The 23,401-nt window shown below is 45.5% G+C and overlaps 1 protein-coding gene and 1 long non-coding RNA gene across 2 annotated transcripts; one reads left to right on the top strand and one right to left on the bottom strand.

The window, feature by feature from the left end:
* Positions 1 to 19,799, top strand: HDAC1 (histone deacetylase 1). Its single transcript, XM_081018456.1, has 14 exons — positions 1 to 161; positions 5,862 to 5,974; positions 7,931 to 8,048; positions 10,132 to 10,206; positions 10,857 to 10,995; positions 12,595 to 12,736; positions 13,550 to 13,642; positions 14,107 to 14,215; positions 14,426 to 14,566; positions 15,118 to 15,226; positions 15,355 to 15,485; positions 15,965 to 16,114; positions 17,894 to 17,942; positions 18,391 to 19,799. The coding sequence occupies exons 1-14, from the start codon at positions 113 to 115 to the stop codon at positions 18,416 to 18,418; spliced, it is 1,446 nt and encodes a 481-aa protein (XP_080874582.1). The 5' UTR covers positions 1 to 112; the 3' UTR covers positions 18,419 to 19,799.
* On the bottom strand, positions 19,721 to 22,813 carry LOC308483997. Its single transcript, XR_013989858.1, has 2 exons — positions 20,050 to 22,813; positions 19,721 to 19,819 (listed from the first exon to the last, which is right to left on the bottom strand). It is a non-coding gene; the product is annotated as an uncharacterized lncRNA (long non-coding RNA).
* Positions 22,814 to 23,401: the final 588 nt, after the last annotated feature.

Here is a 23,401-nt window from a genome sequence, read left to right as displayed (position 1 = left end):
ATTGGAAGGGGCGGGGATGGTGCCCCCTCCCGCCGCCGCCCTCCCCCAGGCGGGCTCGGTTGCGTGGCGGGACTCGGGTCCGAGCTGAGGAGGCGACGGGAGGCGGCGGAAAATGGCGCTGACTCAGGGGACCAAGCGGAAAGTCTGCTACTACTACGACGGTGGGTCGGGGGGTTCTGGCTCGCGGACGGGCCGGCGAGGGAGCCTCTGGACTGGGGAGGGGGCAGCGGAGGAGGAAGGCTGGCGGCGGGGTGGGGGAGGGGCAGGCTGCGTGCAGAGGGGGCTGCTCGCTATGGGGCGGGGAGGGGGCAAGTTATAGGGGGCAGGGAGGAAAGCAGGCGCGGTGCAGCCTCCTGGTTTTTTGGGAGGAAGGGAGGGGATGAAGGCGGGGGTGGGAGATGACGGGGGGCAGCGATGAAAGGAGCTAGCGAGGAGAGGAAACTTGAGTGAGGGTCTTGTAACCTGGGGGTGGGGAAGGGGCGAGGGTCTTGGGAAGGGGGGACGGAGGGAGCCACAAGGGGGAACAGTTATGTATTTCATCCCTGCTTTTGCTCCAAAGGAGCTCCAGGCGGTGTTAACGCTCTCCTTACTGTCACAACAACCCTGCGAGGTAGGTTAGGCCGAGAATAAGGATTGACTTGGCCCAAGGTCACCCACTGGGACTCGTGCCTGGCTCTCCCCAGTCCTAGGCCAGGCCAGCTGCACCGCACCAAGAATGAGGGGGTGATGGTGGCAGCAGCTCTGGAGAAGGGGAAGGAGGACGCCAGTGCAGACCTCTAGAGGGAAGTGGACTCTTTAGGGGCATCAAATAGCTCGCAGCGTTTGCAGAGCAGGCGTCCGAATCACTTTTTGTTCACTCCTTGTGATTTTGGGCATCCTTATGCCAACTTTACACAGTAGGCCGGCATTGTTGGTCCCCTGGTCTTGCAGAAGGTGGGGCTGGAGGGGGCGAGATTGGGGGTGCCTTCCCTGAGGCCCAACTAGTGAGTTTGTGAGAAAGGCACTTGGGCTCCCCGACTTCTGCTCTAACCGACCCCAGCGCTGAGGAAGACTCTTGGGGGGCAAGAGGAGGGAAATGTGAGTCTTGCTCAAGGAAGTTGGGTGCACAGGTTGTGGGTGGAGTGAGGAGGAAGGAATAGTGAACAAGGTTTTTGGGAAGAGAGGAAGGGAAGGTGGGTGTTGTGGGGGCAGAGAGGATGGCTCAGGAAGAAGGAACAGTGGTGATGTCTTGGGGTATGGGTGAAGATGGGGTGGGCGAAGATTTAGGGAGCTGCAGGGAGAGAGGACTGTGGAGATGGCTTATGGAAGGGTAGTGGGCAGTGTTAGAAACTGAGATATGAAAGCTAGGAGCTAAATGGCACCTTAAACCTAGGTTATGGACGCAACAACGGAATGTCTAGGCGCGCTTTTTTACATCAAAAACAACAAAGCTGAAAATGAATAAACTGCAGCTAAAATAATTATGTTCATTTTTCACGTGGTCTAATTATTCCCCTGCCCACCCCCCTAATATTCTTAAGAGGGTCTCTTCTCCAGTCTTCAGAGAGTAGCTGGAAGTGGGGAGGCAGAAAAAGGTCCTTCTTTCCTTCCACTCTGCAGTTTTAATTTGAAATCTTAGGCGCAGTACTGTACCCAGAGCTCAGAAACTGCTCACACTAATGAAATTCCCAGTTGCAAAATTCACCTAGAACAATGGGAGTTTTGAACACTGGCAGTGGGCTAATAGCAGGGAAGTCAGTCAAATAGGAAAACTGGGTGGTGGGAAACAGGGAAAACTTGAGCTAGGCAGGACAGACTTGCAAATAAGCCCAGTAGAATTATTGGTTTTCAGACATTTCCTTTAGCTTACATTCCCACACATATCTCCTTTAACTAAAAGGGGCAAAAAAAGTATCATTTTCAAGTTTGCCAAAGGTTTCCTGTCCTTTGGAGGTGGTTTCACTACTGGATATTAAGTCGCTGTCTAAAAGCTTATGGGTAGGGGAAGATGTTCAGTGAGATTGGTGAAAAATTAAGAGGGGAGAATTAAGAGCTTTGCAGAGGGGGTTTTGAGGTGGGATTGGGGGAAATGAGAATTGTAGTGTTGAGGTTGGTGCTTTGGGCAGGCAAGAAATGGACAGTTGGTGTGGTCTGAGTTGTGGAAGAGGGGTAATTTTCAAAGCGCATTGGAAGAGGAACTGGTGACATATCAGGGTTGAGAGAAGTAGAAATCATACTGTTGATTGGGGAGGAAGCTCCTATGGAATGGACCTAGAACTGGTTACCCACTCACCACTTTTAAAAGCTCCTTCCAAACTTCAAGGCTGTTTCTCTCCCAGGGGACATTCAGGCCTTTGATTTCCTCCCCAAAGTCAGCAGCACATTATCTTGGATTTCTTGGTAGTGGTAAGAGTGCATTGTATCCTTATAGGATGTGGTGTTGTGTGTGAGTTCCACCAGGGTGCTTTCCCAGGTGCTGGGGTATTTGCCATCACACTCTGGCCAAACCCTACCCAGAGCAGTTTCCCTTCTACCTCCTTCTCTTGGCAGTGTTTCAGTAGGAGATCCTCCTCTTGCCTGTTCTTTTCTAGGCTTCTCTGTTTGCCACAGGCTTGGCTGTATGCACAACGGTTTGCAGCCTGTGAAGAACTCCTGTGTCCTGGTTTTTACACCAGTTTTAAGCACTTCATCTCTTTATGAAAACTGAGTTGAAGCCATTTCCTCACTTAGGACAGGGCAGATCTGGATCACTTGTTACTCCCAACAGTATTCTTGACTCTTGGGGAAGATGGTTCCTGGGTCTGTGGGAAGAACCCTTCTTTGTGCAACAGTTTTGTTTTCTGGAAGTACATTGGCAAATAAAAAATGTGGCTTATATTTGCATTTCCTTAAACACGTACATATGCACTTTTTGGAACCCTATTTTTTGGAAAAGAAACTGGCTTAGATAATGCAGGCTTAAAATCTGTTTTCTTTGACAAAAATGAAATGAATGCTCACGTACAGCAGCCTTCCCCCAACCTGGTGCCTGCCAGATGTGTTGGACAACAGCTTGCATCAAGTCCAAAATATCTGGAGGGGACTATGTTGAGTACCCCGATCTAGAGTTTTGCATCCCATTTTCAGTGCTGGCCAGCCACATCATGTCTCTTGAACATTCCCATGCATAGCCTAAGGGTAATGGCCTTCCCCAGTTGTTTAGTTCCAGTCTCTTGTAATCAGAGGCATGCTGCCTCCAAATGTGATGGTTAATCATAGAATTTGACGGGACCTTGAGGATCATCTAGTCCAACCTCCTGCAATGCAGGACTATGCAGCTGTCCCTTAAGGGGATAGAACCTGAAATCTTGGCATTATCAGCACCACGCTCTAACCAACTGAATAGTCATTGGTCAACCATGAATTTGCCTTATGGCTTTAAATATATATTTAACAGCACGTTTCTATGCACTGTTTACTCACTTCTTTTAAAAAAAGACTCTTTTGTGTTCAAAGGAGACTTTTCCTAAGTATGTGTCATAGCATAAAAGCCATCACATATTATGGCAGTGAGTTCTGTAAGTTAACTGTGTATTGTGGGAAGGAACACATTTCTTTGTCTACTCCAACTTGCTCCCCATGTCCAGCATATTATGTATGAAGCAGGGCCTTCTCCTGCACATTTGCCCTAAATTTGTTTTAGCTTCCCCACTTTTCAGAGTTGAGACTGGTGGGGGTTTGGAGCAGAGCCTTCTTGGTTGCTGCACTCCATCTGGAACACCTGGCCTAAAGAAGCCCACCTTACAATATTGTTACATTCTTTCTATTCTTTCCTTGTGGTTGATAAGCTGGTTCTATGTTTTGGATAGTTTTTGGTTTGTTTTTGGTTTGTTATGTTATACAAAACTTTGTATATGTTTTGATTTTGGTGCCATATTTAGCCAATGCAAACTCCCCTTCTCCAGTAATTAGGAACATAAAGATCTCAATCTTGATGTATGTAGATGATTTAGTGCTGCTTCTCTCTTTCCTGACTGGGCCTCATATCTATACATTACTCTAACGCAAAGTTTGTGATTTGTGGCAGAAACAATCCTAGGTATAGATGGTGTTGGACCAGCAGGATATAGAACAAACTTACTCATTTAGATACTTGGGAGTACTTTTTTATCAAACCCTCTCTTGGAATTGTCATATGGAAGCAGTGGAAGTCAAAGCACAGAAAACCATGGGAGCATTGATGTTCTGTTACAATAAGGGAGGGCAACTGATTTAACCTGCCCTAAATATATTTGGTAGTAAAGTGCTTACTCAAATGCTGTATGGCGCTGAAACCTGGAACTCTGATTTGAACTCCGTTTTTTCTGAAACTCGTATCTTGGCTCCCCAAAACCTTGGGAATCGAATGTTCCGGTTCCCGAACGATTGAAAACCGGAAGTGAGTGTTCCAGTTTTCAAACTTTTTTTGGAAGCCAAACGTCCGGCGTGGCTTCCGCTATTGTTTCCAGTGCGCCTGTGCAGTTGGGAACCAATCAGAAGCTGTACCTTGGTTTCCAAACTTTTCGGAAGTTGAACAGACTTCTGGAATGGATTCTGTTTGACTTCCAAGGCTGTACTCCCTTCCATCAGGAATATCAGCAGCTCTTCTTCATACAGAATCCTGGTGGCCAAGAATTAAGGCAAGGGTGAGCAAGAGTGAACTGTTCTCTCTCTGTGTGTGTGTGTGTGTGTGTGTGCGCGTGCGCGCACACACACACACACACACACACACACACACACTCTATGCCTATTGAGTGTTTTCCTGCTTGGTGCTATATGGAATTGAGTGATAACCAGTTCTGGAAAACAACTTGTCTAGATGTTTTAGACTACAGTAGTACCTCGGTCTAAGAACAGCCCTGTTTACGAACTATCCGGTTTACAAACTCCGCAAAACCAGAAGTAGTGTCCTGGTTTGCGAACCGTACCTCGGTCTAAGAACGGAATCCGAACAGTGGAAGGGCACCAGCGGTGGGAGGCCTCATTAGGGAAAGCGTGCCTCAGTTTAAGAACAGTTTTGGTTTAAGAACGGACTTCCGGAATGGATTAAGTTAGTAAACTAAGGTGCCAGTGTATGTTTTTTTTCCACAACTGAGCTCTGCTTTGACCTTGAATAGGTATCAACTAAGGGATTGGCTCTTCTGTATAGAATCTAGAAGGGACCTGCAACTAATCAGAAATGCCAAATTTTCCCTTGGTATCTGCTCTTGAGAACAGACCATTTTAGAGCTAGTTATTTGACCAAACTCTCACCAGTGTCCTTAAGAAATGCCTTTATTGAGCTGCATTTCCACATGATTCCCACTGCAGTCTTGGATGCCTGCTACGACAAGGTCCCATATGCAGACAAACTTTGTATTTGTGGTCAATCTCTGGTAGAAGACATCACTCATCATGGTTTGTGCTGCAGGAAGCTTTGGCACACCTGCAGTCAATGTGTTTGCCACATAAAGTGTGAGGCCACTCTAAATTGTGAGCAGCAAGAGGCCTCTGGATGTGTACGTGCACACACATGTGTCCTGGCTACCAGAGTTTCTTTTCTCTGTACAATTCCCCTTTCTGGACACATCTTAAGCCCTGCCCCATCTTTATTCCCAGCTGCAGAAAACTCAAACAGCATTTTTGAATCAGGCCATTGCTCCATATAGTGTGCTTTTGTCTGCTGACTTAAACCGTGAAGAAGGGTGTATTTCTCAGCTTTACTGCTTGAGACCTTATTAATTGGATATGCTGGGGATTTAACTTTGGACCATCTGTATGCAAAGTATGTGTTCTCTGCTATGATGCTCACATCCTTTCCTTGTTAACATTCCTAAAGTTGTTTATACAATATAATGTGTATTTCTTTTCTTCTTGTGTCTCAGGTGACATTGGAAACTATTACTATGGTCAAGGCCACCCTATGAAGCCCCACAGAATCAGGATGACTCACAATCTCCTTCTGAACTATGGCCTCTACAGAAAAATGGAAATCTATGTAAGTTTCTAACTACTTGTTTAAAAATCCACAATTTGGGGACCAAGATGCAGGCCTCATTCCTGCATCATGCTAAGCCAAGCCATGGTTTAGTGTGAACATGTGAGCATGCAGGCTCCAGGAGAGGAAATCATGGTCACCTTGCTCCTCTCCCCCATTTTTCTGCTGCTGCGCTGTGCTAAGGCATGGCTTGGTTTAGCATGTAATTCAGACCCAGACTTGTAGTTTAGCTCTCTCCAGACTAACCACGAACTATGACAAAGGTTTATCTGGGAGAGCTGTACCACAAACCCCAGATTCAGATAACATGCCAAGCAATGGGTTAGCACAGTGCAGCAGCAGAACATGTGTAGAAAAGCAAAGCAATCCTGATCTCTGCTCTAGGAGCCCACATTCTTGCATATTTGTATTAAGCCATGGTTTGGCTTAGTGTAATGTGCAAACCAGGCCATAATAAGAAGGTGTCACAGACAAGAAACATTCTTAATACATCAGAACAAAAAACTGTATCAGCTACCCTTATTAAAGGACTAGGGGAAACAGAATAATCCACTTATTCACTAAACTCCCCCAAGTTATCACAAGCAAATCAAACTTCTCAAATAATAATGTGTGTTGGGAGGTGGACAACCAATGACCCTATGCTGCAGCGTGATTGGCCTGGTGGAATGTAAACTTGGTTGGGCTGGAAGTGGTTTGGGACCTGCATCAATGGAGTTCTAGCAGTCTGATGCGACCTCTTAACTCACAAAAACAGGAATGGGAGGAAACTGATGAGAAACCAGACAGCAATAGGGTTAGAAGAAAAAAGCTGGAACAGCTGATGGGACGCTGGGAATAGCATGTAAGACTCCCTTGCCATAGCAGGATTGGCTGCTGGCACTCCTACAGAAAAAGACAATTGGGCCCCACCCACTAGGCATGCCCAGTCAGGACTTTTATCCAGAGGCAGGCACAGTGAGATGAAGGGAGTACATTCTGGCCTATGATGAGGCCAGAATTCTCTCTCTGAATTCTGAAGGCACTCTGGCATACTTTTTGGCTTTCCATTAAAGTAGTCTTGCAGACAAGACCAAAAAGTTTATTAGCCCACTGTTTTTATTCTCTCTCCTGCTAATGAATATCAGTAAGTGATTTGAGGCAAAATACAGACGCAACCATTCTTAATCTCACATATTGTACAGAAATTGATACCCGTTTTCCACAAGGCTGTTAGAGATTCCATTCCACCTTTTGGTTCAGACATGGAACTGTTACATGTCACATGTCTGTTTACATTCCAACACAGTTTGCTGGTGTAAGCGGAACTTCCACTGTATTGCTTTTGCTTTTGGCTCTATCTCTGAGAAGACGACAAGGAGAGATGACATGTTTCTTTGTCCTGATTTATGTTTAATAAACCTGTAGTCATAGTATGTACCCACTGCTTCAAGCCTCTTCTGTTTGTGCAGTTTGCTCTGCTAAGTGTGCCCATGTCAGCAGACCTGGGTCACTAATATATGTCGGAACCAGAGGTCGAGGGATCTTCGCAGTGTGATGTCTGGAAGGAGACGATCTAGCTGGGGGCTAGCCAGCTGGCTGTTCAACCCCTGGATGCTGACAAAGGCAATCCTAACTCACGTGGCTGTTTACAGACCTGCCTTAAAAAATATACCATCAATTTGAACAACACACTGATGCTTAAGCTTATCAACGGCAGACATACAGGTCTGATTGTACCTGGATTTGTGAGCCCTCTGCTCTTTAGGTTTTCCTACACAGTCCTTTCCATCAGTTCCTTCATTCTACATTGTATGGTAGAAGTAGAAATGAGACCTTCCCATTGGGTTCTCACCTTTCCTGTACTGCTCAGACTCTTGAACAGAAATGCTGCTGGAAAGCATTATTGGTAGAGTCTGAACTGTGTTAACATTTTGTTGCATTAATTAGGTGTTTCTTTTAACTGTGTCATTACAGCGACCCTATAAAGCTAGTGCTGAAGAAATGACCAAATACCACAGCGATGACTACATCAAATTTCTGCGGTCGATTCGTCCAGACAACATGTCTGAGTACAGCAAGCAAATGCAGCGATGTATGTTCTGAGTGTGATTATTTTATCTTTGCTGGTAGTTGGAGCTGAAAGGGAACTTTCTCCACACAGTAATCTTGTTTTTGAAAATATAAAAAGTATGGGTATAGATAAGATATGAGCAGCAGAGTTTGGTACCTGCTGTAGTAAAATCACTTTGCATTGTCATCAGCTTGTACTAAGCTTCCAGAAACCACTAGGGATAACACTGGCTTACCCTAGTAGGACAGTAGCTGCATTCATACAAAACAGTATAAACCATGACTTGTCATTAGGAAAATAAGTACATCAAGCCTTGGGCTTGCATACCTCCCTCCTCCTCTTTGCCCCCTTTATTTGTCCTCAACGTGAAGTTCAAGTTTTTAATATCTACCACCTCTGCACAAAGGGACGCGGGTGGCGCTGTGGGTTAAACCACAGAGCCTAGGGCTTGTCGATCAGAAGGTCGGTGGTTTGAATCCCCGCGACGGGGTGAGCTCCCGTTGCTCGGTCCCTGCTCCTGCCAACCTAGCAGTTCGAAAGCACGTCAAAGTGCAAGTGGATAAATAGGTACCGCTCTGGCAGGAAGGTAAACGGCGTTTCCGTGCGCTGCTCTGGTTTGCTAGAAGTGGCTTGGTCATGCTGGCCACATGACCCGGAAGCTGTACGCCGGCTCCCTTGGTCAATAAAGCAAGATGAGCGCTGCAACCCCAGAGTCGGTCACAACTGGACCTAGTGGTCAGGGGTCCCTTTACCTTTACCTTACCTCTGCACAAAGGGGTGGAGATGTAGGAGACTCAACAGAGAGCCTTATTCATGTAACAACAAACCATTGTTTATTAGGTTTGAAGTGTTCTGAGCTACATGAAGCACCTTAAATGCTGTATAGTTACTAACTAGCAGAAAGTGCCTAGCACTGCCTGGAAAATTAACCAACAAATATTGCGATTTTTAAATGGATAGTGTAATTTGTGAGTTTTGGGGCTGTGCACACATGCACACACCAACCCAGGGCTCTGACCTGACCCAAGGAAATCTGTGGATCTGGCTATGAATCAGTTTGTGGGAGTGGGGAGAGAAAACGTTTAATTAGGGTTCATTTGGTCTGCCATCTTAATTCAACATGGTGTCTGTCTTCCAAACATAGGCAAAAACCACTTCCTCCACCTCAGGAACCCTCATGCTTTGTTTGGCAACAGTATCTCAAGAGGCATCTAGATTGGTGCAGGTTGGAAGTGCTCTGCCAATTTCGGCAAAGTCCTGCAAATCAGGTGGCAGTATCTTCAGAGGTGTCCAAATTGGAGTAGTTTACTAACATGAGTTTGACCAAATTGGGGGAGGCAGCGAAAGACAGGAGTGTCTTGTGTGCTCTGGTCCATGGGGTCATGAAGAGTCGGACACAACTAAATGACTAAACAACAACAACAAAGACCTGTCACACCAAAAATTGGACAAAGTCACATCAAAGTGAAGCTTTAGTTCACCATCTTGTTTCAGAATGGCATCCAGTGTCCAAACATTAACAAAGACTGGCTCCACCACCTCATAAATCCTCATGCCAAGCTTGGCAACAAAATCTTGAGAGGAAGCCAAACCTATAGAGAGCAGATGGACAAATAGATAATCCACTTTCCAAAGTACCGGTGTATATATAGTAGATTTAAGCTCCCTCTTTCAGTTCCATGTGACTCCAGCAGGTGGCGAGTTACTCTAGCGTTGATTCCCACCCTTCTGGAATGCGTTTGTCTTCTGTGCCAAGGGACAGCTTTTACAAATACAAGCTCTTGTCTTGAGTAGCCAACAGGTTGATATACTTTCTCCGCAAGCACCCCATTTCAGTGCATCTGCTCTCTAGTTGTGCTACATGTTGGATTAACATGGGCAGGTTTGAAGGGGAAATATTGTCCACCCAGTTTACAGTTTTGTGACTTTCTGCCAGGTTCCCACCTTGCCTCTCCTCTTCACCCACTCTTCAGATAGGTTAAAGTACTGTTGTTGTCTTAGGGAGAAGTTGTTTCAGAGTTCTGATAGCTCTTTCTCCAGTCTGTTAAGGCCCTTAAGTTAAATCTTGTCTCCTCAGTGTTTTCTTTTTCTTTCTTTATTCAAGTCAATGTTGGAGAAGACTGTCCTGTGTTTGATGGCTTGTTTGAATTTTGTCAGCTTTCAACAGGAGGGTCAGTTGGTAAGTAACAGCTATTTTTTTTAATAAAGGATGAATAAAATGTAGATTGAAGTGTGAAAAATATATCTCTAACAAGGTCTTAAATGTTGCTTAATTAAAGGGGCAACCCTGTGCATGTTTACTTGGAAGTTAGACTGTATTTGGTGGGGCTTATTCCTAAATGAGTGAAAATAGAATTGCAGTCTGTTCTTACGTCTTGTTCCTGTTCTCCTTACGCCTGACACTTTGGGAAAATTGGGATTCGAAAACAATGGAACTTGCACTCCACAACCTGAGTTCTGATAATTTTGTTGGCAAGTGTGTTTACTATTAGTTTTATTTAGTAATCATCCTATAACTTGGTTTTCCAGATGATGCAGTAAATTTAAGTTTTGAAAAGAAAGCCACATGGAATACCACAATAGAATCAATACATACATATATAAGCAGCATGGAGACTAAATCTCTTTGTGCAGCTTTTTTCAATCGGGGGCACCACCCCTGAGGTTGCCATCTCCCTTGAAGATAGAGGGGAAACCTGGCAAAGGATTGTTTATAAGCAATTCTGCATTCAGTTGTAGAGTTTGAGTGTCCTCTGCAAAGTTTTAGGGTTCCTGCTGTACGACTCTTTGCTATCTGGTTGTGTCATTGGTTTGAAATTTTCTCTACAGCCAGTGCAGTGAAGCTGAACAAGCAGCAGACAGACATTGCTGTGAACTGGGCAGGAGGCTTGCATCACGCCAAGAAGTCTGAAGCCTCAGGCTTCTGTTATGTCAATGACATCGTTCTGGCCATCTTGGAGTTGCTAAAGTACGTACAACAATTTACCCCTGAAGCTCTCAGAAACAATAGTCTCAGATCTTGCAGAGGTGATAACAGCTCCTCCCCTATAAGTAGCCCCCCTCTGCGTTTTACTACTGATTTTTATATGATTATATTATAATACCTCTCTGAATTTGTCATTCTGAAATGAAAATATCTTCTTGGACTGTACTGCTTCAAACTGCAAGTGGAGGATTGCTTGATTAATCCAATTCAAAAATAGTTTAACACAAGGAAAGCTAGCTAGATATTGGGTGAAAACCTCCAGTTTAGCCTTATTTCCAGCGTACTGGTTTTATATGCACAGGGATTTCTTTTTCCAGGGGGAAATGTTCAGCTGCTTGAGTTCTTGTCCCTGAGGTGGCCCAGGTAGTACAGGCAGTGACTATTTTGCACAGGGGTTATTTTCCAGACCCCCATGCATGTCAGCAGAACCCACGTAAGCCCGACCCACCCCTTTTGTGACATTTTTGGGTCACTTCTGGGTTTGGCAAAATGCGCACACGCGCAGTCACACACATATCAAGCACGCCTAAAATGTTCGCTGCCTCTAGTCCATTGATGCTCCTCAGTCTTCCATTTTCATGACTGTCCCTTGTGCAATCAACTGTATAACCGATACAGCAGTTTTTAACTCTTTTTTCCTAGTCTGTATTTCTTGTGAGCAAAGTCAGGGCAGAGAACTTCATATGTACACTTACGGGGTCTGACCTGTAATCAGGAAAGATAGTTGGAGATTGTGTCAAAGAAAGCTCAATGAAACTGTTTTGGCAAGGAGATTCAAAGCAGGCAAAAGAAAATTGCTTCTTCACCCAAGACATAACAATTGTAGGGAATTTGTTGCCACAATTTATGGTGGTAGCCCCTAACCCAGATGGCTTCTAAAGGAGATTCGAGTGACAAATTCATGCAGGATAAATTTGTCAGCAGCCACTAGTGTTGATAGCTGTATGGCACCTTTCAATTCAGATGCAGCATGCTAATACAGGGCTTGGCAAGGTTTACCGGCCATGGGCCACATCACTCCCGTGGAGATCATCCGTGGGCTGGACTGGTGCAGCGCGATGCCTGAAATCGTGTCTGTGCATGTCCGCAGCACCGGAAATCGCTTCTGCGCATGCCCAGACGCCGAAAATCGCACCTGCACAGAAGCGATTTTCGGTGTCTGGACATGCGCAGACACGATTTCCAGTGCCGCTCAGCGAGTCACCATGCTGGTTTAGCGCAGCGCGCAGAGGACTTGCCGAGCGGGCGGCTCGTGGGCTGGAAAACGGTCTTCGTGGGCTGCATTAGGCCCATGGGCCACATGTTGCCGACCCCTGCGCTAATACCTTACATCCTACAACAAGTAAAGAAACTGATACGGGGGTATCAGGCTAGTGAGATGATTTCCAAACAGTGCTCCAAGGAACCTTGGGGGCTCTTGGAATTTTATTGAGGGTTCCTTTATGGGAAGATGGGTCCCTGCAGACAGGTTTCTGTGGCTAACCAACAGCTTTATGCTCCGTTTCCCTTCTTCCCTGTCATGGGCAGGTAAGTGGTTTTGGGCCTTGTAATGCCAGTCTGACAGCCCCTTTGCAATCCCAGGTACCACCAGAGAGTGTTGTATGTCGACATAGACATTCACCATGGCGACGGTGTGGAGGAGGCCTTCTACACTACAGACCGTGTCATGACTGCATCTTTCCATAAGTATGGTGAATACTTCCCAGGAACAGGGGACCTGCGGGTGAGAACGGAGGCTGCAGCAGCACCTCCCTTGGAAGGCTGGCTGAAACAGCAAGGTTCCCCTGTGACACCTCCCAGGCTCTTTGATGAAGAGAGCAGCTTTGTTCATGAGCTTCACCCATTCTAAAACTAATGCATAATGCTCACCAGGCACTCACTGCATTAGTTGCCTCCCCTTGAAAATATCTACAAGCAGGGGGCTGTATTTTTCATGCTATTGTGATTGCAGCAAGAAAGCTGGCCACAGAATCCAGAGGATTGCCCCTCTCTCCCACCCCACCCAATCTCTAAAATCGTGTTTTTAGCCCTTTAGATGTGAGGGAAAGCTTTTTTTTTTACCAGTACTCCTGGAAGGAGTGTGGTCAATATCATGTGATCAAGTGGTGAGACTTTGCTCTTCTGTAGGTCCTTTTCCCTCATCTGAAGCCTGCAGACATAGAACAGATTACCACAAAGTAATCTAGCTTGCATATTTGTTAAATCTGCATATTTTAATCAGGTAAAAGAGTGGGGTTCCACTAACCTCTCCCCAGCTCTGTTTTATTGAATACTGATACAAAATATACCTAGCCTTGCCTTTTCTAAATTGCTGTGTTCAGATTTGTTGCAGAGAGGCAGGTCTGAATGAGATGTTGGCAGTTTGTGGACAAGGTCTTCTCAGTTGCCCTCTTAAAGCAGGAAAAGCAGGACATGCTAGCCCCTGGGTGGCCTATGTAAATTGAGGAGAGCAGTACTGTGAGGGCAGTGAGACCTCCAAAGGCCGAGAGACCCAGCCCAGGTTATTTCACAGTGTCTCATTCCCTTCACCCTCTAGGACATTGGTGCAGGCAAAGGAAAATATTACGCAGTCAACTACCCCCTCCGGGATGGGATAGATGATGAGTCCTATGAAGCCATCTTTAAGCCGGTAAGTTTCCCTTTCTGGAATGTTCCTTGTGGTCGGATATTCTTCCTTAGTGTTCCACATTTCTGCTCACCAAGGCAAGGGTGATGTCTCCAAATCTGCTCTTCTAGCTTAGAGATGAGGTGGGTGGGATCCTTCTTCCATTGTGCCTCAAGAGGGGCACTAGAGAGAATGGCTGTGGTTTGGAGCTAATGGGGGGTGGGGGCAGTAGATTACTTCCTGACTTCTTGCAGGAACGCATCACAAAAAATAAGGAATTAGGACTGTAATCTTCTGCACACATACATACTTGGATACTTGGAATAAACCCACTTGAATGCAGTGGGACTGACTTCCTAGTAAACATACGAGTTTGCACTGAATGGGGGGGGGGGGTTCTGATAATCAAAATGTGTGTGAATTTATGTGCTTGCTGCAGGTCCATCCTGCTCAGGTATGCATCTGGACTCTCTCTCTTCTTTGACCAGGTGATGTCCAAAGTGATGGAGACATTCCAGCCTAGTGCTGTTGCATTGCAGTGTGGCTCAGATTCCTTATCGGGAGACAGGCTGGGTTGCTTTAATCTGACCATTAAAGGTAAGCAGGCTTATTCAGGACCTGCCTTGCTCTCCAAGGTAGCACCATGTGATCTAAAGAGGTCCTATTGAGGAGATATGTTTTAAAAGTGGCTTATTGGGTTGTTTCTTCTATTGGGCACACGCAGTTGGACAGTTCATTATTGTGCAGAAGCTCTCTACCCCTCTCTCAGCAACCCAACACCCTTCTTCCCTTCTCTGCTTCTCTCAGGTCATGCCAAGTGTGTGGAATTCATCAAGAGCTTTAACTTGCCCATGCTGATGCTCGGAGGGGGCGGCTACACCATCCGCAACGTGGCCAGGTGCTGGACCTATGAGACTGCTGTGGCTTTGAATACAGATATTCCAAATGGTAAAGTCACCTGCCGTTTGATTTCTAGAATACCTTTAAAAGATTCTTGTGATGTTGAGCTCTCTGGAAATGGACTTTGAGGGGAGCCAGGCCTGCATGCAGCCTAGTTAGACAATGAGGAGTTGGGCTTTACATGGGATTTATAGCAACGAAACTGGCAATCTTTCTTAGGGCTAGAAGAAGGTCTCCAGTGGTTCATATTAATCTGAGAACCTCAGAGTCCCAGAGAATTTCAAGCAGTGTAATGTGATAGGGATTTTGCATTGCAGCTGTGTGCATTTGGGGTAGGACACACACCACCCCTCCAAACAAGCCATATCTGCATCCTAAACAAATTATGCAGATTAAATGTTTTTGCATGCATTTTCTTTCACTGCTAAAATGGAGGCAGCATCATGGAAATGTGAAGAGTCTTCCTTGACAGAAGCATTTTCTGCCCCCTTCTTCATTTGCACCTGCCTTTTCTTACAGCCAGTATTTGAATTGCCTTGATACTGGAGACCCAGTAACATTCTGTTTGCTTTTTTTTTTTTTTTTTTAACTTTCTGCAGAGCTTCCATACAACGATTATTTTGAATATTTTGGGCCGGACTTCAAGCTCCACATCAGCCCTTCCAACATGACCAACCAAAACACCAACGAATATCTGGAGAAGATTAAGTAAGTTTGTCTTGCTTGTCTCACGAGTGAGGCTAGTCACTTCTACGCTCTCTCTCTGTGTATGTGTGTTTCTTGTTGTCCCTTTCTGATGGCTCTCTGGTGGGCCCTTTGTGATTGCTTGGCCACAGGCAACGTCTCTTTGAGAACTTGCGAATGCTTCCCCATGCTCCTGGAGTCCAGATGCAGCCGATCCCGGAGGATGCCGTCCCAGAGGACAGTGGAGATGAAGATGAAGAGGATCCTGACAAGCGGATTTCCAGTGAGTTCTTTGGGGCTGTGGAGATTGATTGCTGCCTTGGATCATGCATAGGCGGGTGCACACTTTGGGTAGTTAGAGCAGGGGAAATGTGCAACCTTTAGCAGGATAACAGTAGAGGAACCAGTCCCTTTTCTGGTCAGTGGGGACTGCCCTGCCTTAGATATGCAGCCCCAGCCAAGGAGCAACTGCCACCTCTGGCTCTTTGTAGGACCCATAATGTGGCTTAGGATGGTCTTTCCCCTCTGTGTTTCATTATTACAATTTGTAATCTCAGAGCCAGGATTGGCTGATCTGGAAAGAATGGTGGTCCACCAAATATCCAATAATATTGTGTGCTTCGAACAGTGGAACTTTGCTTTTGTCTCTGTATGTGTGTGCACTTTCCATCTATAGTTTTTCAGTTCCTCCTGAAAGCTCCCCTGCCTGAAACCAAAAGCCTGGTGCCGCTGATACAGCCTTTTCTTTTCTTCCCCCTCCAGTCCGCTCATCAGACAAGAGAATAGCTTGTGATGAGGAATTCTCTGACTCTGAAGACGAAGGGGAAGGTGGGCGCAAAAACGTCGCCAATTTCAAGAAGGCCAAACGAGCAAAAACGGAAGAAGAGGAGAAGGAGGAGGAGAAGAAAGGAGGTGGGGAAAGCCGCAGCTTAACAGCTACTGACTGACATTTTTACTGTTTTTCAGGGTTCAGTCCCCTAGGTAGTTCTTCTGCTGAAACCACGGGATATGCTTTTGAAAAATAATTATAGCTGGTTCTTATATGTGGCAGTCTCACGTCCAAGCAGCTGCTCAAGTCCGCACCTGCTTTGCTCAGTAATGTTGCAGCACCAGGTACCCCCAGACCACCTGTTGAGTACCTATAAAGTAGTGTAAAGTGCTTCTGAGCATGTGCAGAGTGTGTTTCTCTTGCCTTTGAGTAGCTGCAGACCAGCCTGTCTTGCATTTTAAGAGATTCTATGCGCGGTCTTGTCTGGCTTTAGAAAGGAACCACTGTAGGCAGCAAATGGTGGTATGGATGTGACCCTCTTTTTCTGAGCGGCACCCTGTTCTTCAGTACCCCAGCCTTTGGGAGGGGGGGTGCTCCCAGCATTCCCAAGTGGAATGCCTATCTTTCTTTTGCATTGCTTTCTTTTGGTGGCAGCAAGAGGACTGCATTTGACAGCGTAGCTGGTTGCAGATTTCATAAGTAACCATCTGCCTGCAGGAGCATATCTGCTGGTTCTGTGTTCCCAGGGAAACAGCAAGCTTAATGGTGGCTGCTTTGTAATTTGAAAGTTTTACCCCTGTCATGTTGGAGAAGTGACAATTCCCAACTTTAGAAACAAAACAATATATTATTGGAGTCACTAGAACTTTGAAAATCTGTATGTGACCCTCTGGAGGATTAATTAATTTCTACTCCATCTTCAGATCCCTGTGGTGTAATATGTATATATAAAATCCAAATGTTACATTGTTTAAGCCTTGGGGAAAGAGGAATGTTTTTGTCTGCCCCCCAAAAGCCAAGAGGAGAAGGGGCTCCTTGGGCGCAGGGAGTTGCAGATAATGAAGAAGAGGTGACCACAAAAAAGCCAGCTTCTCATGGCCAGTGCCTGAACCTCTGGAGCCCAAGACCAGGCATAGGCAAACTCGGCCTTCCAGATGTTTTGAGACTACAATTCCCATCATCCCCGACCACTGGTCCTGTTAGCTAGGGTTGATGGGAGTTGTAGTCCCAAAACATCTGGAGGGCCGGGTTTGCCTATGCCTGCCAAGACACTCTGAGCAAAGCCCCAGCCAAAGACCTACAGCATCCATATGGGAGAAGCCATGTCCAGTGGGTAGGGTATGGGGGCAGGTTAGAAATGGTAAGATTAGGTAGCTTAATTTACTTTAATTAATTTGCACAATTTGCTCTGATTTTTACCACCACATCCCACTCCCAGTGTTACGAAATGTTCAATCACCTTTCTGACTTGTGAGATTTCAACAGGCCTTGTGCACACACTTCCAAGCATATGTCCACAGGCCTTGAAACTTGTTCCTGCTGCTGTTATTAATTATACAAAAGCTGAGTTTGCAAAAAGCTGAATTACCTTTCTTGTGGAAACTGGCCTATTTTTAACAGATTGATAGTGCTGTGTTTTTTCTTCTTTTGCATTGTGTTTTTATGTTGTGTAAACTGCCTTGGGTGGGCTCTGCCCCAAATGTTGAGCCCTCTCAAAAGAATCATTTTATAAATAACAATATTAATAAATGTAGAGCTCTTGGGGAGGTTAGAAGGAGGATGGGCATAGTGAGAGGCAACAGGGCATACATTTCAGAGAGAAAACAAATACAAGAATATTAGGGCAGGCTAAAGGCCGGAGTTTGTGTCCAAGAATCATTTCTGCACCTAGTTATATAACTGCATGCCATGATCTCTTACAGAAGTGAAAGAGGAAGAGAAGGCAAAAGAGGACACGACAGAGCCCAAAGGGTGAGACCCCTTTCCCCTTGTTTGAATGGTGTTGCTGCTTGTTATGTTTGGAAAGTGAAGCTCTTTTAGTTCAACTCTTGAGCCTCCAAGTACACATAAATCTTCATAACCAGGTACCTTGCTGTTTAAACGAACCATCTAGCTGTGTGCATGAGCAGCTCCTTGCCTCATGGCAAAGCCATGCACACATAGAGCATCTCATAGAGGCAGCCCTACCATGAAATAAGGTGAGGCTGTCTCTTCAGGCGGTAGATTTTGGTACCTTTTTAAGAGCAGCACAGGAGGAGATGGATGGGCCATTGAAAGGAAAGAGGACCAGTGTAAGAGCACAGGAGCTAAACCTTTTGAGGATGGTGTGAGAGTTCAGGTTTGTTAGGCTTCTCAGTTTAACATTTGTAACCTTTGGTACCTGTTAACACACTGCTTCTTCCTTGCCTTTATCCCACAGCATAAAGGAAGAGACAAAATCGACCTAAGAAGCTGGCAGACGGGTAATCCCTCAGTCCCCTGGTTCCCTGGATTGGCCTCTCGGGTACCTTCCCATTCCACAAGATTTGTATTTTATATAAGTTTCTGTAGATATTTCTATATAAATATTTTGGGGACTTGAGCCCCAGGTGGATTTCCTTGCTGCGATTCCCTGGGGGTGAGGAATCTGGTACACAGTCCTACTCAGCCTCAGGGGTACAGCTTGAGTGGAACCCTTATTCTTGCGTTCCTGCTGCCGCCTCTTTGGGGACATGTGTGTGTTTGTTTTTTCATTTTTCAAAAAACTTTAAAGTCTCCCTTTCTCCTGCACCTTCTCTTCTTTTGAAACTATGGTCTCCCCTTGGAGAAACATATGCTCTGGGGCTTTGGGTTTTTGTCTTTTGTTGTTTTCTTTGAATAGTTTTTTGAGGTATGGATACAGCCATAAAACTTTGGGAGGCTTTTTGGGGGGTGGGTGGCGGGGGGTGGGGTTGAAGCTTCAAGTTTCAGGCAGCACCCATGAAAGAATCGACTCCGTTCTGGGTAACCACAAATTGATGCTGCTCCTCAGCATCCCAGAGGCGCAAGTTAATGAGTGGAGGGGTAGTTGCAGTCAGCACCTCCAAGGAACAGGGAGTCCTCTAGGGCATGGCGGAAGTGTCAGTGGAAGTGCTTATTAATGTGAAGTCTCCTCATGCTGTGGAGAGGAATATGCATTTTCTCTCCACAGAGGACAGTGCAGGAGTGAAGGTTCCTCTGTTCTGCATCAAACGCTCCTCACTGTGAACTTAGCACACATGGTGCTCACTTGTCTAATCCTCTTTTGTCCTGTCATGGCCTTACCCTCAGAATCTGCTCCAAAACCTATAGCTGGCATGTGCAGAAACTAGCCAGTGATTCATAAGGGCATCTTTTTTTAAAAGGCCTCTTAAATATCACCATATTCTAGGAGAAAAGTTCTAGGGATGGTTTTGGTTACACACGCCAGCCAAGTGCAAGCGGTGGGGGTGGAATTTTTCAGTGGGTTGTGGGATTGGATTGGAAGGGGGAGCATCCTTCCACAGAGCGCCACTGTAAGGGGTCAGTCTCAACGATGCTGCTAATTTAGCCATGTCACTCTTGGGGCAGAGGGTGGGGTGGGTTGGGGGGCAGGGAGAGAAAGGTTTTTATTTTTTTAAGCCTCTGGTTTAGCTGTTTTTTAGTCTCTGGGATGCAAGATCCATGCAGCTCTTCGATACTTGTATTGGTGAAATGAAAGATCATTGTATTTGTCTTTTGGGGGCAGGGCAGGGAAGATATATATATTGTGGTTTTTTTTTTAAAAAAGAACTTTTTATTTTCATTTTTTTGAAGAAAAAGCTTTGTAATAAAATTGGTCTGTTTCTTGGTTTTGGGTAGTGAATTATTTTCTGTGTATAGTGGTACCTTGGGTTACATACGCTTCAGGTTACATGCGCTTCAGGTTACAGACTCCGCTAACCCAGAAATAGTTCCTTGGGTTAAGAACTTTGCTTCAGGATGAGACCAGAAATCGTGCGGCGGCGGCAGGCCCCATTAGCTAAAGTGGTACTTCAGGTTAAGAACAGTTTCAGGTTAAGAATGGACCTCCGGAATGAATTAAGTACGTAACCAGAGGTACCACTGTATAGATGGAAAGAAACCAGTAGAGGCTTTCCTGCCACCTCATGGTCTTTGCCTCAGCAAAGCAGGGAGCAAGAAAACCTGGCCCTGTTGGCTACTATTGTGCCTTCTGCCAGCTTCAGCTGGTGCATCCTTTCTGGTTATCTGTTCCTTGGCAATGTCCATTTTCAGCTAATCAACTGTTACATTTGAGTGGTTTTTGAAGGCTTCACGAAATTGTTAGTACAGCCTACAGGTTTTAGGCTATTAACCAGGCATTGCCAAGGTCAGCATATTTCACCAGGATTTATGAAGATCTTTAAAGTGCCAGTTATTGTGGTTTCTTTCTGGGAACAACTCAAGGTGGTGTTTTAAGCAGTTTAGGATTCTGGAGAATCTCAAGGATGGTCTGCTCCTATATGAATCTGCCTATATAAGATGATCTGCTAAAATCAGTACAGATCCAAGACAGTTTAGTGTTAGGGCCAACACTTTAAAAAGTCCAGCTGTGCCATCTATTCTTCCTTGCTTCAACTTGCTGAATGGAGGCCCAGCCATGACTGAATCTCTTCTGTCTGCCCCCTAGGCAGGCCATGGAGGAAAAGATTTGTCTGGAAAGCCTTCCTGCCTCCATGTGCCAAGGACCAATGTTGTTAAGCACCAGTTTAAAAACTTTTGGAGCATCCTTTTCCCTTAGCTGCTTATGTGTGTATTTATGACTATATATGTGATGTGAGCTGCTGTAGATGCCTGGTGAGTTAGAATGAGGCAATGTGACATTTCAAGCAGGTGGTCTTTATTTTACTAAAGCTTTTGACAAAGTCCCCCATGGTATTCTTGCAAAGAAGCTGGTAAAATGTGGGCTGGACAAGGTAACTGTTAGAAGTGCTCACAAATGGTTCCTCCTCTTCCTGGAAGAAAGTGACAAGTGAGATGGTACAGAGTTCTGTCCTGGGCCTGTTGCCCAATGTCTTTATAAACAACTTAAAATAAATTGAGGGGATGCTCATCAAATTTGCCGATGACACCAAACTGCAAGGGATAGCTAGTGCCGCAGAAAATCATCTGAATACAAGATGACCTTAACAGATTGGAGAACTGGGCCCAAACAAAATGAATTTCAATCGGGACAAATTTAAGGCTCTATACTTATGTACTGCTGGCAAGCCAGGTATCCCACGTGAAAAGGATCTAGGGGTGAGTGGACCACAAACTTAACAAGAGTCAACAGTGTGATGCAGCAGCAAAAAAGAGAATGTTATTCTAGGCTGCATCAACAGAAGTATAGTGTCCAGATCAAAGCAAGTATTTATTTGATTTATTGAACTTATAGTAATAAATTGCAAGTAATAATCCCATTCTATTCAGCCTTGATCATACTACACCTGGAGCCCTGTGTCCAGTTTTGAGTGCCACAGTTTAAGGATAATGACAAGCTGGGTTGTGTGCGGAGGGCAACTAAGACCATAAAAGGTCTGGAAACCAAGCCACATGAGGAACGGTTGAAGGAGCTGGGTATGTTTAGCCTGGAAAAGAGAAGACTGAGAGGAGATATGATAGCCATCTTCAAGTATCTAGAGTTGTCACATGGAGGATTGAGCAAGCTTGTTTTCTCCTGCTCTGGAGGCTAGGACCCAAGATTCAAGTTACAAGAAAGGAGATTCCAACTAAACATCAGGAAGATCTTTGTGACAGTAAGAGCTGTTCAACAGTGCAAGATGTTGGTGGTGCTGGGTAGGTAACTGAAGGCGTTAACATAATTAGCAGCTGAATCCCTTTTCAAAAGTAAACAGCAGGCATATGGACCTGCACAGCCTACCCACTCTCACCTTTTTCCAGGGGGAAAAGAACACCCATTCACACAACTAAGTTTCTCTCCTGCCCAACCCAATGAAAATGGTAGTATGGGAGCTCCAGTCTGAATCAGGACCAGCAGGGCGGAGGGTTTAAAAGGCTAGTATCCAACCTACCCATACAGCCACACCACACCAAGTTTCTTTTTATAAAGTGTCATTCCTGCAATTGTAAATTTTATGAGTGTTCTTTACTTAGGCCGTGTTTCTACAAACCTCGCATCTTTACCTAAAAACATGCAACTAGGATCAGCCCAGAAGTCCCCTGGGCATCCACACGAGTGTAGGAATGGAAGAAAAGTAGCAGTGACCATTCCACTGTTTAGCCCCGGCTGCTGGTATAGACTCCCTCTGAACACGGATGCTCCAAGAGGCAGCATGGCTAGCAACTCTTCCTTGGCCTGTTCCAGAGGCTTTGCTTTTTCAAATGTTTTTTAGTAGCCATCACCCGCATTGTGTGTGCAATATGCACCCTAGAAGTGAATAGTTCATTGTAATTGCAGCCTTCATCCAAGTGCCGGCTTTACTTACCTTGGTCTGCAGGTTGGCTACACACTTCCTGTGCACTTTAAAAGCAGCAATCTGCTTCACGAAACAAAAGGGATGTTTTTCTATATTCCTGCTAAACAGCTACGGACACCAACACAAAAGTCATCTTCTAGATGCCCACCTGCCATGAACACTGCCATTTCGGACAAGGTAAGACGTGAAGAACTCCACAGGCTGTTTAAATAGACAAACACTTTTCCAGAACATACTACTGTGGTACCTCAGGTTACAGATGCTTCAGGTTACAGACTCCACTAACCCAGAAATAGTACCTCGGGTTAAGAACTTTGCTTCAGGGTGAGAACAGAAATTGTGCTCCGCCAGCACAGCAGCAGCGGGAGGCCCCATTAGCTAAAGTGCTTCAGGTTAATAACAGTTTCAGGTTAAGACCAGACCTCCAGAACGAATTAAGTTCTTAACCAGAGGTACCACTGTATATATTAAAAATTCGGGGTTATAGAATTGGAAGAGACCACGAGGGTGATCTAGTTAAACCCTTTGCAATACAGGAAACGGCATTCCCATGAGCTCTGGTTTCCATCAGTGTTCCATTGCACCAGAGTCAGTTCAGTCATGTTGGCCACGTGACCCAGAAAGCTGTCTGTGGACCAACGCCAGCTCCCTCGGCCTGAAAGCGAGATGAGCACCCCATTAGTAACTGGACTTAACTGTCCAGGGGTCCTTTGCCTTACCTTAATACAGTAATCTTTTTGCGCAGCATGGGGCTTGAACCCATGTCCCTGAGATAGTCTCATGTGCTGAGCTATGGTGGGGTGCACTGTTGGTATTCTCCCTTTCCAATATATGAGCAAACAAGATAATTCTCAGCCCTGCAAGTTATTGGATGACCCTGGGATTCTCCATTACTTTAGCTTATGTACTTTGCAGGTTGCAAAGGTCATGTAGAAATTTGAGGGGATGGTCATTGGGGAAGAGGACTTGAATTGCTACACTGGATTTCTAGAGAAA

This window comes from Podarcis pityusensis (genome assembly GCF_964106645.2).
Source record: "Podarcis pityusensis genome assembly, chromosome: 8".
NCBI lineage: Eukaryota > Metazoa > Chordata > Lepidosauria > Squamata > Lacertidae > Podarcis > Podarcis pityusensis.
Note: the sequence above shows the minus strand (reverse complement) of the source record. Positions and strands in the feature narration are given on the sequence as shown.